The sequence below is a fragment of the Ammodytes marinus genome, assembly GCF_949987685.1.
Source record: "Ammodytes marinus genome assembly, chromosome: 15".
Classification (NCBI taxonomy): Eukaryota; Metazoa; Chordata; class Actinopteri; order Uranoscopiformes; family Ammodytidae; genus Ammodytes; species Ammodytes marinus.
The window spans coordinates 7280548-7298327 of record NC_137219.1 but is presented as its reverse complement, the minus strand read 5'-3'; the positions used below and the strand labels follow the sequence as shown (position 1 = coordinate 7298327).

The 17780-nt window shown below is 40.1% G+C and overlaps 2 protein-coding genes across 3 annotated transcripts in view; both read left to right on the top strand.

Moving 5' to 3' along the window:
- plekhh1 (pleckstrin homology domain containing, family H (with MyTH4 domain) member 1) overlaps window positions 1-11269 on the top strand; it is a 31374-nt gene extending 20105 nt beyond the window's left edge. For both annotated transcript variants that reach the window (XM_080042366.1, XM_080042365.1), the window contains 17 exons: window positions 4-90; window positions 657-815; window positions 1899-1979; window positions 2222-2401; window positions 2510-2621; window positions 3279-3391; window positions 4394-4570; window positions 5214-5311; window positions 5408-5585; window positions 6005-6160; window positions 6567-6664; window positions 6820-6961; window positions 7062-7204; window positions 7425-7554; window positions 7791-7874; window positions 8750-8896; window positions 9690-11269. In XM_080042366.1, the coding sequence (XP_079898492.1) occupies window positions 4-90; window positions 657-815; window positions 1899-1979; window positions 2222-2401; window positions 2510-2621; window positions 3279-3391; window positions 4394-4570; window positions 5214-5311; window positions 5408-5585; window positions 6005-6160; window positions 6567-6664; window positions 6820-6961; window positions 7062-7204; window positions 7425-7554; window positions 7791-7874; window positions 8750-8896; window positions 9690-9848 (2244 nt within the window). In that variant the 3' untranslated portion in view covers window positions 9849-11269. The remainder of the gene's footprint in view (window positions 1-3; window positions 91-656; window positions 816-1898; window positions 1980-2221; window positions 2402-2509; window positions 2622-3278; window positions 3392-4393; window positions 4571-5213; window positions 5312-5407; window positions 5586-6004; window positions 6161-6566; window positions 6665-6819; window positions 6962-7061; window positions 7205-7424; window positions 7555-7790; window positions 7875-8749; window positions 8897-9689) is intronic.
- Window positions 11270-16058: 4789 nt separating this feature from the next.
- Window positions 16059-17780, top strand: part of slc25a21 (solute carrier family 25 member 21) — an 87278-nt gene continuing 85556 nt past the window's right edge. Inside the window, exons 1-2 of the mRNA XM_080041832.1 lie at window positions 16059-16198; window positions 16338-16432. Coding sequence (XP_079897958.1) covers window positions 16363-16432 — 70 coding nt within the window. The 5' untranslated portion in view covers window positions 16059-16198; window positions 16338-16362. The remainder of the gene's footprint in view (window positions 16199-16337; window positions 16433-17780) is intronic.

Genomic DNA, 17780 nt, shown 5'->3' with positions numbered 1-17780 from the left:
CAGAGCGACGTGATCAGGAAACCTCAGGGGCAGATTGAGCTGAACTCGTCCTGCAGTATAGTGCGTGGAGAAGGAGCGCAGACATTTCAAGTAAGTGGAACACATAATACTGTATATAATCATATATCTGAAATCCTTTGGAAAGCATCTTAATAGTACTTATCTTTGTTTAAGTGAAGTCCAATACAAGAGAAGTATTATTTACATTGTATACAGTTCTCCAGGCTCTGCAAAGACTTGAAATGGTAGTGGAATTTGTGTAGATCTACATTTCAAAAGAGTGTGGCATTAAAGTAAATCAGAAAAAACAAAGACAGTTGTTACAGAACACATGCACACACACACACACACACACACACACACACACACACACACACACCCTCTCTCTCTCTCTCTCTCTCTCTCTCTCTCTCTCTCTCTCTCTCTCTCTCTCTCTCTCTCTCTCTCTCTCTTATAATAGCACTGCATCACACTAGAGCTTCACTGCTGCATACCAGAGGAAGTAGCTTAAAAATGACATCAGGTATTGCATTGGCCTGGAATGTTTTCCTGGCTCTTCAGACGTTGATTCTGATCTCCTCTGACACCATGATGCTATCTCGGTGGGCTTTGCCAGAGCATTTTCCTCATACTTCTTCCCTCTTTCGTCTAATCAGCTGATTACGGAGAAGAAGACTTTCTATCTGACCGCCGATTCACCCAACATCCTGGAGGAGTGGATCAGGGTCCTGCAGAACATACTCAAAGTCCAGGCCAGCAGCCCGGTTACCGTGGAGACCACCGCCAAGCCCACTGTGAGGGGTTGGCTTACAAAGGTCAGGAAATAGCAGTCATGATGTGTCAGTAAAAGCACCTGAAAATGTTGTCTTATTATTGTATTCCTGCAAATATAATAGGATTACTACCCCTCGAAAGTCTGAATGCTCAATATAAATTATAATATCCTGAGAGAAAACTTGACTTGCCAGCTTTTTAATGCTGCCCTACAATGTCGCTAATATGTCGTCGTATATTCATGGAAATTTGCACCCACAAAAAAATGTACTTCGATCTTATTTAATAGCAGTGTTATACAGAAAGAATTTCTCATTTTTTTTTTATAAAATATCAGAATTTTTTTGAAAACGAAGGAAATTGTCCATTGTTCAGTTGCTAGACGTAGAGATTACCCAGCCTGTCTCCATGGAAAGGATGCCAGAAATAACTCATTTGCAGTACCGTCCTCTTTCAGTCAGATATAGAGTGTCTGTCTCTGGGGTCGAGGAGGGTTTGACGGAGAAGATTCTTAAAAAAACATCCTTCACGTTGGGACACGGCTTTAAGGCCAGGGACTGTTGGAATGCTTCCCTTCCCCTGTCTGTCTGTCTGTCTGTCTGTTTGTCTGTCTGTCTGTCTGTTGGTTAAAGTTAAAGACACTTAAAGATCTGACGGGTGTGTGTGATGGCTCTGTGACGGATGACCGACAGCCTCGAGCCCAGGTGATGGAGCCCGCGTCCTCTCACCAACCCCAAAGATCCATTTCCCGAGCCTTGTCTTTGATCTGCCGCTCATGACGTGATCTTGGTTCTGCCTCGCGGCGCAGTTAACCCCGCTGACCCTCTTCTAAGAGATGCACAGCTGGCTTCACGTTGACGGCATCCTCCGGTTGCATCATTGCTCCATTCATATATCTTAAACCCTCTCTGAGAGAAGTCTGGAGTTGTGTTTTTCGAAAGTACAAGTCACTGAAGTTGCTCTTAAATGATTTGCACACTTACCTGCAAACTCCTCCTGCGACATCTGCTAGTCAGATGTAGAAACTTACTAGAAAGTAGAAATGTTATTATGTTAATAAAAACAGACAGATCCTGATATATCGATTCTTTTCTCATACTTTCGACACAATTTCTTGTTTTCAGGTCAAACATGGACACTCTAAGCTGGTGTGGTGTACTCTGGTTGGAAAAGTCTTCTACTACTATCGTAATCAGGAAGACAAGGTTCGCAAAACTACTCTCTCCCTCCTCTCAACATGGCCTTGCTTGCTTTTAATTTAATATCTTGTTAGTGAATATTTACACCTTCTTCAACAAGGTTATGTCAATACATAATGCTGAAGTGGTGTAGAGAATAATAGGCTTTTGCTAAATAAAGTATAGATGCTTACAACTGTTGCTAACACATGAAAAGGAAGGTGTTGTCATGCTGTTTCTTTAATAAAGCAATTTAATTTCTGTCTCAGCTGCCTCTAGGTCAGTTGAAGGTACGGGAGGCGTCGGTGCAGGAGGTGGATCGCTCCTGTGATTCAGACGAGGACTACGAGGCCGGCAGTCGAGGTTTCCTCTCGTCACACTGCACTCTAGTGGTCCAACCAAGAGAGCAGAGTCCCACATACATGCTCATCGGCACCAAGCAGGAGAAGGTACAGAAGGAACCGGCATAGTCTTCTTGATAGATGTCGGATTGTAAATCATCATTAAGAACGGAATTCAAACAAAACATTTTACAATTTGTTCGTGTTTCCTCACAGGATACCTGGTTGTATCACCTGACCGTGGCGGCGGGCAGCTGTGCAAACTTCAAAGTGGGCACTGAGTACGAGCAGCTCATTGGGAAGCTACTCGATGAGGAGGGAGACCCAGGTGAGAAATCCCTGTTCTACAGCAAAGAAGCATAACCTGGGATGTTTATCAATCTTTTTTTCTATATAAAGACATACAGTATGTCAAGCTAGATTATAGATACATTTAACCTCAAATTTACTTTGCATACTTATCCTAAACTCTCCTCCATGCTGAGAATTACAAAGAAGATTTTTTTTTTGCTGATTAAAGTAACTTGTTAAATTAAATGGATAAACGAGTTGGCAGTCCTGAAAGTCAATTGCAGGCCTGTGTTGTCAAGTTCTTTATTGATAGTTTTCTTAAAATCCAGGCAGCGTATCCCTTGTCAACAACACTGCACATGTGTTTGTAACACTAGAACGTAAATAGTAGATGCCTAGTCAACCAAATGTCTTAAGGCTGCAAAGCATTTCTGGAAGTGGAGAAAAACGCACACGGTAGCTCGCTACGTGTTATTTTGATCCACAGGGTCCGACAGCCTTAATCCACACAGCAGACAGTGTTTACAACTGTGAGAACTGTGTGTGAGTCTCTGTCAGCTGTTGAGTCATCACAGCTTTGAAACTCAATCTTCCTCTTTGCGTGCGTGTGTGTTGGCTTGGGTTTATGTGTGTGTGTGTGTGTGTGTGTGTGTGTGTGTGTGTGTGTGTGTGTGTGTGTGTTTCTTTCTCCCAGAATCTGCCTTGTGGAAGAGCGAGGCCTTGAGCTTCTGTAAGGAGGGCCTGCGCTCGCCGCTCACCACTCTGCCCTCTGAAGCGCTGCAAACAGAAGCTCTCAAGCTTTTCAAGGTTGGTCCTTCACCCCTCACCCTTCCCTCTGTCTCCGATTCTCCTCATTCCCTTTCATCCCTTTCTCCAAAATCCCTCTTTCATTTTCTTTTCCGGCTCTCAATGCAAAGGGTCTGCTCAAGACATCATCCAGTTTGTCCCCACCATTATCCCTGGATGCGCTCCCGTGGCCCTCTTCTCCTCTTCCATTCCTACTTCCAAACCAGATCAAAGGCTGGAGAATGAGGGACCCCATGCTCATTAAAAGTGTGGAAGAAAGATAATGACCTTGATTATCTGCTCTGATTGAGGCTAACCGCTAACTGGTTTACCGCCAGTGTGAAAGGAGCCCCCCCCCTTTCAAAGAGGACACATGGGAGGGTCAGGGTTTTCAGAGAGTGCTGGGCAATGGATATGGAAACAGCAAGATGAAGGGGGGATGGGGGAGGAGAACAGGGACCTTGTAGGAGGATGGCAGATCCTTTTCCTCTCTCTCTTTTCACCTCAGTGCGCCCACCCAGAAGCCCCCCCCCCCCCTCTTTCCCCTTTCCCTCCTACAGTCACTACACTACAGGATTGAAAGTTGAATGGGTCGGCACTCTCTTTGACCAGCCAGCCTTAAAAAAAAGAAAATGTCCCCAAACACACACAAAGAAAATCGGAATGATGAATGGAGCCGACGCGCTTTTCAAGCCTACGCTCTACTTCTGTCTTTGAAGTATTAATGAATCTGACAAGACTGGGGGAAAACTGATGAATCGGTTTCTTTGTCTTCAACTGTCCCAGTATGTGTGAACAAAAGGTTACATCAGAACATAATGACATAGTTTAGACTCTTACTGACCTCATGCCATGCAGTTATGTTGTGGTTTTTCCTTTTCTGACCTGGATATTATCTTCACCTGTTTTATTATTGTTGTTAGTTTAGGAAGCACTAAATGAAATGTCAGTCGCTGGTGTGTGTTTGCCTCCACCTGCTGGTGATGGGGTGGAATTATCAAGTCTTTTTTCCCTTCTCTGCAGTCCTGTCAGCTCTTTATCAACGTGCTGGTGGAGTCTCCGTCTGTGGATTACCACACCTCGCTGGCCCAGAATGCTTTGCAAGTGTGCCTGACCCACCCGGAGCTGCAGAACGAAATGTTCTGTCAGCTCATCAAGCAGACCAGCCGCCGGACGCCACACAACTACTCTCTCACTCAGGTCAGCCTGGTGCACACTGAAGACAATGCAGACGCATGTGAGGGGCAATATGGGGAAACTAAAAGGAGAACAAATTAATAAATGTTTTACTTTTGAATCTAAAACCACCTACATGAAAGAAAAACAGGACATTTAACTCCAGAATGTGAAACAGTATTGCTGTAGAAGCTTTTCCCTAAACCCCCTACTCTGAACTTCTCATTTTTCAATTGATGATCATTACTTGGAACAACAAATGGGACCAGCCAAACAAAGCTATTTTTAAATAGTTATTATTAATGCCTTTGCACATGTACGATTTCCCGGAAACTCAGACCAAACGATTTACTGCAGGCAGACTGGAATATCCTGTGTTCACCATCGTCATATATTACCATTAATAATCTTACAAAGTCATATATAAATGCATTACCTCATTGCGATGCATCTTGCAGTCTCTCTTTAAGTTGCTTCCTTAACACGCCGCCCAGCACGCGATAGTAAAGATCTTTAGGACAGCAGGTGCTGGTGTTAAAACACAGCTATAATCAAGAACAACTAAAAGTTCTTTGTAACTACTTTAATGAAATATGTTTCCATAAAAAGGGATTTTCAGTAATCCTGTGAATGAAAGTGTTCCTCTTTTTACCACCTCTCCCTGCAGTGCTGGCAGCTGTTGTCTCTGTGTGTGGCTCTGTTCCTCCCTCAACAACATTTCCTTTGGTACCTGAGACAGTACCTGCAGCGCAATGCAGACCCAAGGTGAGGTGGCCGAAACCTCCAAACTGACCTGAGAGAAAATCAACTTTTTTAAGCTCATTGTTTACATCTCTATCCCTCTGTTTTGTTTCCGTACAGGAGTGAGGTGGGGAAGTATGCGGTGTACTGTCAGAGGTCTGTGGAGCGCACACTGCAGAACGGAGAGCGAGAGGCCAAACCTTCACGCATGGAGATCGTCTCCATCCTGCTGAGAAACCCTTACCACCATTCACTGCCATTCAGCATCCCAGTCCACTTTATGAACAACACCTACCAGGTAAACACAAAGTCACAAAGGTACAATACACTGTCACTGTCTTTGAGGTGACCGGCTTGCTCTCTTTCTTAAACTGTATTTATATCTTAGGAGAAGCAAATCACCATGAGCATTAGATTGCGACTCACTCACTCACTTTTAGCAGCAGAAAAGGCAAAGCAGTTTTATATATAAACAGTTTCATGTTTGAGATATACTAGTCTGCTCTACCTAGAGGGAAGGAAATTAAACAGCATCACTTTATACCTGTGGATGTGATGTTGCCACCTGCAGGCAAATAAAGTAATAGCTTGTGAACAGTACACAGATTGGAAGGATCTGAATCAATTGATGCCGAGGCAATGCCACCCAATGTTAAAGGCTGGGTTTGGTTTCTGGTGATTCTCATCATGGGATATGTCCTGTGTTTTGTCACATAGGTGGTGGGTTTTGACGGCTCCACCACAGTGGAAGAGTTCCTCAACACGCTGAACCAGAGGATTGTTGTGAGGAAGCCTCAGCTGTCTGGCTTTGCCCTGTTCACTGATGATCCATCGGGCAGAGACCTGGAGCACTGCCTGCAGCCCTCTGCCAAGGTAAGAGTGTGGGTCACCGAGCATGAACCCTCTATAAACCACTGAGGCTTTTGTGGTGCATTTATTCACATACTTTGTCTCATTTTACCCAATATGAGGATCAGTCGTGTGTAGTGAAAGACTATTTTGCCAAATGTTAGATTTTTTTATTGTAGCCATTTTACAGAACACCATAGCCTTCCTCTGTAATCCCAGCCAATCATGATGAAATCGCTTAAATTATGGTTGCTGAAACTGTTCCCTTATGTTTAACCAGCCCACCAAAGACAGTGAATAGACTACGTTTACAATGCTGTCTGGCTCATACAGTTTAAAAATACATTTGAAGATGTCTTACTCAACCAGAAATAAAATAAAAGCTTCCTGGTGAACTGATTGGAAACTGACTTTTATCCCCTTTGGACAGATCTGTGATGTCATTTCCAAGTGGGAGCAGGCACTCAAAGAGCTGCATCCTGGGAAAAATGAGGGGACACGGATTGTCCGTCTTACATACAAGAGCAGGTGGGATTTTTTTGTATTGTCACATCTGGGTCAAGCTCACACACACATTCACACACATTTTGCATATTGGAAATCATATGAAGTGTGCATAATTCCAATCTCCACCAGGAAAACAATATTCATTTAAACGTTTTTCTTCATTTGTGCACATTCAGGCTGTCTTTCAGATCTCAGGTGAAAGGTGAGACAGAGCGTGAGCGCCTCCTGCTGGCGTACCAGGTGAATGATGAAGTGCAGCAAGGCCACTTCCCTGTCAACAAAGAGCTTGCTCTTGAGGTGGCTGTCCTCATGGCACAGGTCTGTAAAGATCCGACTTACAATCTTAAATAGTGTTGATTATGAAGTATTTCTGTATTTTTAAATCGTCTCTCTCTTCTTTCTGTTTTTATAATTCCAGGTTGAACATGGTGATTTGGAGAGACCAGCTGCCTCCTCTTCGACTGCCTCTCCTCAGCCTAAATCCCAGCTGATTCTCCTGCAGGCTTTAGAGCGCTTCTACCCAAAACGCTACAAACAAGACTGCAGCTCAGAGCAGCTCAGGTAAACCAAACAACTGCTGCTGTTGTCTAAATAAATACACCAACATCAGAACATTTTGTCCTATTTTGCAATAACATGCCAGCTGCAAACACAGAGTCTGACAAACAAATCGGTGGCACTTTGTCATGAATTGATCTATGAAATGGATCTACGTCAGATACATAAACTGCCACATAAAATGTCCTTGTTTAATTATGTGTCCCTTTTCCTCTCCTCTCAGGGATCTTAATGAGCGTCTGGCCACTAAGTGGTCTATGCTACGTGGGTGCAGTGCATCCGAGTGCGTGAGAATATACTTAACGGTGGCTCGCAAATGGCCCCTGTTTGGAGCCAAACTATTTAGTGCAAAGGTAAGAAAAAATAGTTCCAAAAATACATGCTCTTGTCTGTTCTATTCAGCCCTTGTTTTTAAGTCTTCTGTTAGTAATTTGTATCGAACCTTAACGCTACAATCTGTCAAGCTTTTCAAGCACAGGTTGGACCAGTTTGAGACCTTGAAGCAGACGCAAAGAAGAAGCCGTAATGTTGACTAGAATGGATTAGACCTGTAACATGACCTCTCCTCTTGTTTACTTCTCGTCCACAGCCGGTCCCCCCCTCTCCTGTCGAGCAGAGCCAGGTGTGGTTGGCAGTCAATGAGGATGGATTGTGTGTGCTGGACTATACAATGGTGAGCTTTAAACTGTTAATAGCAAACACCTCTATCAACACTATCTCTGCCCTGTGTTGCTTTATAAAAACACATGTTGAAGATATACTCAAATCCTTTTACTTAAGTTAAAGTAACACAAGGCAAGGCAAGGCAAGTTTATTTATATAGCACAATTCAAACATAAGGCCATTCAAAGTGCTTTACAGGGGCAAGATTAAAATACATAAAACACATTAGTGTGAGAAGTGGAATGGAAGTATAAAGTTGCATAATTTTAAAATAATAAGGTAAAGTAAAAGTTATTCAAATTTGGACTGAAGTTAACATGTTAAGTTACCTCTGCATAAACTGTGGAAAGACTGTACTGTTTGTTTTAGAACATTTCAGAAAGTAGAAAATCTGCTCTTTTCTTCTTTTGCCTCAGTGTTTCTTTTTACACTACTGTTCAGCCTGCCGTGCTACAGCTGCAGACATGTGTTGACCCAGTTGTCTGATGATCTGACAAATTATTTTTATTCTGTGGGTGTTTTCAAGCACCAGAAATCCACAGGAAAATAAAATGACATTCTTGACCCTGAGAGACGGCAGCTCCGACATGCAAACCATGTTAGTTTGAGCTCTGTAATTATCAGCAGCCGATGTTGATCCATTTCATTTTTTTGGTCTGGCGGTCGGCCTTGCTCGTGCAAAAACAAAGTGAAAAATCCCATGAAGTCGCTGGAAGTTATGTCACGCTTCTCCACACTCAATTTGCCCTTCAAAAAAGCAGAAACCAAAAAGCGATTTCCCTGCTCTATTTTTGGGACCAGCAGTACGCTCTGAACATGCTCCCTGTTTATGTCCACGTCACTTCACATTTCACACCGACAATACTTTTTTTAATTTTTTTTCAGCACACGCTTGTCACACACTCCTACCAGTCTGTGATTACCTTTGGTGGTTGCCGTGACGATTTCATGGTGGTCACGAGCCAGCAGAGAGAGCCTGGGGTCGGGAAGAAAAGCGTGGAGAAGATGCTCTTTACAATGGCTAAACCCAAGGTAAGTGTAATGAGTCAGCTGTAACCTGGTGGAATTAAGATTATGTGAAAATTAGTTTGCAAGCAAAAAAAATAACTAAAAAATAATGAGTGAATGGTTAACATAAAAATTACAAATAATTTTTAAAATAATTACTAACAGTCAGGATAATTTCTTAAAATAGCCCAAACTAATGGATAAATGGTTAAAAGGGCTATCGTTTCTACACTAGTGATACAAATTCAAACTGATCTAAACCAATTTAAACCTTGACAGCTCACACAATAAAAAGATATTGCCACAATATCCGCTTTCGTATAGTTAAAAAGTGTCAAATAACTGATCGAATCCACTGTGCACATCTGGAACATGACAGGTGGGGTTGATGAAGGGGTCGTTTAGTTCAGATGCCTTCAGGAAAAGTCTGGGAGCCACTGATCTATAAGATGTATAATTGATCTAACCTGTAAGGCATAAAGGGAACGTGGGTAGCTGGATTGAATAGCTCTGAAGGTAAAGCACGGAAGAGTGGCCTTGACTTAAGTCATATTCACCTGTTTTTACATACACTCAAAACCAAAACCTAATGGAGAAAACAGGTCGTTTCCCTTATATTACTTACAGGATCTCGACGGAGCATTAACACTGACTCGTATTACTATTACTATAAGCTAATGAGATCCACTTCACTCTTGATTGGGGACCAGTTGGGTTCTTTCTCACGTCTTCTCGGAGGCCCCCCCTGGCTCCCTGTGATCAAATGAAACCCAGTCGTTTCATCATGTTAAAGCCATTAATCCTGAATGTGTCTCAGATCCTGGAGCTGACTCTGCTCATGGCCAGCTACATGAACCACTGGAACCCCAGCCTCCCGCCCGCCTCACACCACCAGCCCGTCGGTGGCCACTGGGACGGAGACAGCCGCCACTTCCCCTCCATGAACTACACCACCAAGGGCCCCACACTACTGTGAACTGTGCAAGAACAAAAACAAAAGACTGTGTAGCTATTCAGGAAGGCTCGACGACAACACTTACCAATTTTTTGTGTGTTGGGTTGCATGTTGAGGTTTTCCTTATTTTTACAGAACAGGTACTGGGAGATTTTTATTTTATTTTATTTTTTTAAATGACGTTTTAGATTTAGAAAAAGTCTTGTCAGACTATTTATTTCTTCAACAAAGAGAGTGTTTAAACTCGGCTTTATTTAGATACAAGGTAAAGGCTGCCGATGACTTGTTAAAATTAGACGCTGGAATTATTTCTAACAAAGCAGTAGTGGTGTGAGGACTTGTTTCCACCAGCAGTGTGATCGTCTGGAAGAAGGTGTTGTGTGTCACTTGGTGTGTTTTTCCCGCAAATGATCACGCCTACTTGACAACGCAACAGAGTTTGAATTCATTAACAGAGGTACTGTGCAATTAAGAAAGGGACTGATATGGCATGAGATAATTCAGTTTCATAGCTGTTTTAATTTGATAAAATCCATATCTGATATGTCTATGACAGGTTTACGGTTTCCAGGTTCCTCATGTTGACATATTGTTTTTGTGGCCAAAACCCAAAGATGATAAGTTTATAATCATAGAAAATATAGATAAGAGAGCAAATATGGACAGATGCAGTGCTGGAATCACTGCAAATTTGCTTTAAAAAGGATTTAAAGGATGGATCAGTTACCAAAATAGTTGCAGATCAATCTTCCCTCAGTCGACTAATTAGTGAACAATTTCAACTCTATTTGGTTTTCCTTATAAAATAGGTGGTAGGACTGCTCAAATTAAGGACATATTTGAGGAACTTTTTTGTAATCCCTTTTTCTTTCCTTTTGAACACAATTGTTAATATTTAGCTACCTTTTAGATGGCCACATAAAAGTGAAGCATGTGAACAATATTGCCCAGATGTGCGATTAATGTGATTTTACTGAGGTACACAATAAGACAACAGGATATTAAAAAGATATCGAACGGTGATGAACTGTGTGAATAATGCAGCTGTGAAAATTAAGCAGTGCAACATTACTAACATATTTCTCTGAAACCTTCAAAACGTGCAGCATAGAATCAGAATTGAGTCACTCGGTGTTTTAAGTGTCAACAAGAAGAAGAAAAAATCTACCAAATGATTTGAATGACTTGAACTGTTTTGGATCAAACCACTGTAGTTATTTATTTTGTAATGTTTTTTAAAAATGTTTGCTTAGGTTGCAAAGGTTTTCTTTAACTGTCACATTTACATTGGGAAACCTACAGTTTTCTTTGCGTATCAGAGTAAGTTAAGAGCAGAGTATATTTGGTTTAGCTTCACTATGTGATAAAGATGTTAGAAAGATGATGTCTCTTTGTTGCCTGTATGTGTGTGTGATAATGACATAAACGGTACAATCCTGTGACCTAGTGTGTTCCCTTACATCTTAAATTGATCTTATAGTTTAGTTTCAGAATATTTTGACCACTACAGATAACCTAAGTTGCAGCTTAGTTTTTTACCTTGAATGTTAAAAGTTGCAAAATAATGTCTTGTTCTTGAACTCAACAGTCATTTATTTCGCCTATTTTCTTTTTATTTATTGGTTTTCTCTTACAAAAAAAAATTGCGCCTGTTAGTATACTCACTTCATGAAACACGGGATTAATGTAATAGTAACCAAATTCATATTTTAGTCAAAATCTCCTATTGGAAAATAACAGCACTGTTTCTACACACTGTTACTAGAAACACTTCTTCTCTCATTCTACACGTCCATAAACTATATACTTAGCCCCTGTGCTGGTTGTACACAGCCTTGCCCAGTCTGCACGTTTTACTGGAGTTGAGGTTGAAGGGGTGGAAGCTGTTCTGCTTTTCCTTATCCAAGGGGGTCAAAGTGGTAATGGCATTTTCCTGCCAACTATACGCTGTAAATCCCACATTTTTATAGCTTGTCTGAGGCTCTTGTTGTTCCATAGCTGCTCCTTACACAAAATGAAATGCATTTTATGGGGCTCGCTGCTGAATTTCTGCACGCCTTCATTGCTCATCAAAAAAAGAAAATAACTTCTCCAGTGTTTCAACAGTGCACTGGGCTTTATACGAGTTTAAATCAAATTGAAATTTAAAGAAAAAGATTCCAGTGCTGTTGGATAGACATGCATGTTTTTGGCCTTACTGTAAACCCTTTGCAGTATTTTACTGGCTGACTGAGTATGTAATATGAATTATGAAAGGGGCAAGATTTAAAAAACAATATTTACCTATAATACTGTGTATGTGCACAGTTTAAAACCAATTTTTTTCAAGGGACAGTTCGACATCCTGTTATTCCTTTTTTTTGGTCAAACAAACTAAACCCTAAAGATATTCAGATTCATAGAGAAAAAAACACAACGGTAAAGCAGAAATACCAGTCGACAAATGTACTCAATGCATTCACTGTTTTACAAAATAGTAAAAACACAATCTCAAAATGTACTTCTCAAAAGTGAAAAAGTAATTTTTCTAAGTATCTCCTTCAGTCTCAAAATACGATTTCCCCTTCAGTGTCAAAACACAATTTCCCCATGTCTTTCCCCACATGGACACGTGATCACATGGAAACCCCATAGGTTTAACACATAGCACCATGAAAATGTTCCAAAGTCATTTTCCCATGTGTGAGTGCATGTGTGTCCCATATTTCACATCTGACCGCATGAAACTCACCTGTTTAGTAAATCATGTCGTTTTTCTGTTATGATTATGTCTGTATGCTCTCATCAAAAAAAGTTTGGAAATTTTAGTTTGGTAAATCATATCTTGGTTATGTGTGGCCGGTTCATATCATGCATACCATTGGAATGTCTGTTCCTTTAATTTAACAATGAGGACCCATTTGTAATTCTCATGTATTTCTGAGATGAACGGCACACTTGATTATGTGGGTGGGTTGGTTGGTCCCAAGTGAAATGTGCCAAATGTGCCATTATCTATGGTCAACAGAACCACCAACTCTCAACAACCTACATTTGGATCATGCATTGAAAAAAGTAAGACATCAGAATAAAATAGTAAAGTAAAAAGTACAACATTCCTCTCATAAAATGTGGTGGAGTATAATGAAGTGGTGGTAAATGGAAACTCAAGTAAGTATATAAGTATCACAACATTGTATTTCAGTAAAGTATTAAGTAAATGTACTTAGTTACCTTCTATCACTACAGAAAAAAAGCAGCATTCCTTACGAAGGTGGATCCGCAGTTTGTCAATTTTGCTTGAACCACATTTGATTATTATTTCACTAATTGGTGTATTGTATAATCATCCTATCTTAAGTTAATCTTGAATTTCTGTATTTCTCTTTGTGAGTGAATGTTGTCTTCTCTGATTTGGACAAACTTGAACATATTTAACCTCTTATTCCTCTTCCATAAAAAGCGTCTTGTAATGTTTAAAAGTAGATGATGTGCCCTTTTAATCATCCTGTCAACTGATGGCTTCCATTCCTGTTTTTAAGATGCGTTTCGGCTAACCTGTAAACAACTAAAAAAAAACTCCAGAACCGTCACTTTCAAATAACAAGTTCCTGATGTCAAATGTCAAAGCAGCACAGCCTGTTTTAATGACGTGATTTAAGGTTACACTTGTTGGGCAACGCCAGTAAACCTATTGTAAAAGAGACGTTCCTACTATTCCTACTATATCCAACACAACATCTGACCACTGAAGGAATGGGAATCTAAAGCGTCTGTAATAGCAAAAAAAAACACATTCACATTTCGTAAACTGGGGTGAAAGGGGTGGGCTCTGGTTTATTTAAGGGGCCTCGTATATACGGTATATATATATATATATATATATATATATATATATATATATATATATATATATATATATATATATATATATATATATATATATATATATCGCTTACCTTAACCTGCAAACCCTGGAACTTTTCTAGAGCCTTCGTTCAAGGACAATTATATAAACATTTATTATTTGGGTGTTTGAATTGTTCTATACAATCTGTTATAAACATGTGCTATTGAATATCAAAATGTCCAATACTGCATGTTGATATTTGCTGTGGCTTGGATTTATTCAGCAAGCCTATGATCCTCTCTTAAAAGGATACTCCTGGTAAAATACCAGGAATATCCCTCCAGGTTGTCAAACACTGGATTACCACCTGTGGGCTTGACATGTGGTTGCCTGAGAGGTTTCTACAGAGGGAAATGTCTTGAGGAATAACAATTAATCAATTAGCTGAACGACAGACATGTAATTAGTTCAGTCATTCTTCTCGCTTTTTTGTGGTTTATAACTGTCAGTCAGACAAAATGTAATCTTTGCTCTGGGAACTTTTAAACAGCATTGCCCACTTATTTCTGACACTTCATTGACTGAAGAATTGACCGATTCCTTAATTGAGGGCAGTTCACATTCCATAAACTTTGTTTTTTGGGTGGAGTGTCGAACCTGATGAGCCATGGGAATAATCCCAGTTTCCCTAGCTTTGGACTCATGTACGGTACAGTGGCTAAATTGTACAGACAACACTGCACATACAGTGGCTTGAAAAAGTATTCATACCCATTGAACTTTTCCACATTTTGTCACGTAACAACCACAAACGTACATTTATTTTATTGGGATTTCATGTGATAGAACAACACAAAGTGGCGCATAATTGTGAAGTGGAATGAAAATAAAACATGGCTTTCAATTTTTTTTATAAATAAAAAACTGAAAAATGTGGCGTGCAAAAGTATTCAGCCCCCCTGAGTCAATACGTTGTAGAACCACCTCTTGCTGCAATTACAGCTCCAAGTCTATTGGGGTTTGTCTCTACCAGCTTTGTACATCTACAGACTAACATTTTTACCCATTCTTCTTTACAAAATAGCTCGGGCTTCAGATTCAGCGTCAGATTGGATGGAAAGTGTCTGTGAACAGCAATTTTCGAGTCTTTCTCAATATTCTCAATTGTATTTAGGTCTGGACTTTGACTGGGCCATTCTAACACATGACTATGCTTTGATCTAAACCATTTCATTGTAGATATGGCTGTATGTTTAGAGTAGTTGTCCTGTTGTAAGTTGAACTTTCACCCCACTCTCAAGTCTGTTGCAGACTCTAACAGGTTTTCTGCCCTGTATTGAAAGACTTGAAAATTGCTGTTCACAGACACTCTGCATCCAATCTGATGCTGAATCTGAAGCTTGAGCTATTTTGCAAAGATGAATGGGCAAAAATGTCAGTCTGTAGATGTACAAAGCTGGTAGAGACACACCCCAATAGACTTGGAGCTGTAATTGCAGCGATAGGTGGTTCCACAACGTTTTTACACAGGGGGGCTGAATACTTTTGCACGCCACACTTTTCAGTTTTTTATTTATTAAAAAAATTGTAAATCATATTTCATTTTCATTCCACTTCACAATTATGCGCCACTTTGTGTTGGTCTATCACATGACATCCCAATAAAATAAATGTATGTGTGTGGTTACAACATGACTAAATGTGGAAAAGTTCAAGGGGTATGAATACTTTTTCAAGCCACTGTATTATTGAAAGGTCGTTTAAACTGTGGTCCATAGGAAACATTCAGTGTTGACAGTGTCAAAGCCCAGGTTAAAATGGACATTAATTAATTACACTTTATGGACACCCCCTGTCAGCGGCTTTAAGCCATTATTATTTGTAATCTATATTTTTGTGCAATAATTCATCTTTGCAATAATTGAAATGTACTGTTATACACTTATGCTGCAATAATATATTATTTAAGTATTACATTGTTAATTACTGTAAAATTGATACATGATTTACATATTTTGTATATTACATATTATTTGTCTATAAATATTGTTTAAGCCTACAGCCTATAGTACACATTTAGACACTTCCTATTCTTATATTAGCCTACTATATACTTATATTTTTATGGTGTTTTAATGTATTTCTCTATATATTTCTATTCTGAAAAAGGGCTCATCTGAAAAGATAGGCTACCGGATTAATAAAAAATAGCCTATTTTATATTATAATTATTTTTAAAAAAGACAAAAAAGAAAAAGACCTTTGTGCTCATTGTTTGTCCTATTGATTCCTTGCATGGGGGAGCGGGGTTTAACCATTTATTTTGTATCTGCAAGATTCAATCACTCACATGGCTGAGGCAATGGGAGGGTAAACTCACAGTGAAGCGGTTGGTCATTGATTCCATATAAGCCTAGCCTAGCTTAGCCTGCGAGAGAGGGGGAGAGATAGAACTGCTGAGGTTTCTACAGCTGCACGAGCTGAAGTGAAGCCGGCGGGACGAGATACAAACACCTCACTGCAGAGCCGGGGGAAAGCACAGGTAGGCTGCGTGGTCACCAGCGAGGAGGCATAGCCAACTGTTACTGTATTATGACATGATGTACGCTACCCACCACGTTTAGCCAAAATGACAGAAAAGTTGTGACGTTTGTTGTTATGCCTTATGTGTTCTTTGGTAGGAAAAACCTTGAACCACTTTAAAAAATGACAACCAAAAAGCCTCAGAGCATGCTCCGGGAAGCCTCTCATCAGATCATCGCCGGTGGATCCGCCGGTAAGTCGCAACAATTGTTTCACTTCTACTGTTTGGATTGGAAGCGACTTGTTCAGCTTACGCAATAGTTTGAAGATAATAGCATGCACGCTGCTAAGGTAATGTAGCATAGCTGCAAATCTGACACATTTGAGTTGCCCGTGTCCTCCGCTTTTTTCACCTTTTTTCCCTCCCTCCCATGGAAACGGTTCAGATACTTTGCGGCTGTATGCTAGTTGAGCACGCGCATATGAAATCGACAATTGGATAAATGCAGCCAAAGAGTATGCGCGCAGTGTTGCCAACTCTTCAGTAAAGAAAGCAGCTATTGGCTGTCCAAAAAGTCGGTAGAAGTGACCAGATGACGTCATCGCCTAATTTGCATATTTGTAGACAGAGGTTTTATACAGTAATATTTGAATAGGTGAGGTTCTAGTGTTATGAACGTGACAATCGCATAAACAACCAACGTGATAATGTTAAGTCTAGCAGTAGGCCTGCCCACACAAATGGCTGGGCCCCTGAAAACCTCCAGTCAATGGGCCCCCCTTACCCATTACTCCTATCAACAATGAGTGTGAGTGCGCTCATCCCTCAATAAACACATACATGTATTTGTAGAGAGACTAAGTAACTACCTTATCAACCAGGGACTTGCAGGGACAGTTGGGGGAGGGCTCATTATTATCTTAAAATAGCAGCACATTTCTGACTTAGCCCAGCATTTATTTTGATTCCCTTACACTCACACAATTGTTTAACAGATCAACAGATCTCTACAAAATAATCAGTTTACACAGAGACATTGTTCTTCTTTAGTATTCACTAAAGCAAACAGTTTTTTCACAATTTGCACGTTTTCTATGCTACTAGTTTCTGGTAAGATACATGCACACTAATTGACTGCACCAAATATTGCACTTTTTTGCATTTCTGCACATGACATTAAATCATTTGAAATCTGTTGGTGGTATTGTTGAAATAAATAACACTTAAAAAACAACATCAACAACAAATTCTTCACATACAAATGAAAAAAGGTGGTTCTCTACATGAATAACCAAACCAACCTACCCTCAAAACTATAAAGTTGGCCTATGTTTGGTTGCAACATTTAGGCTTAGTTCATTCTCCTCACTGCAAAAGCACTGAAATCATTACAAAAAAAGTTCTTAATCTTTGAACTCAAATCTGTTCCTTCAATTATTTCCAACTTCTTTGTGCATTAAGAACTTTTTTAGGTCTATTTTAATTTTTAATTTTTAGAAACAATACAGAAAGCAGGACCTTGGTGGTGACGGCAATAATTATATATTATATAATAACAGGATGATGCTGCTCGTCAGCTTCATTGTGGTATGACCCGGTT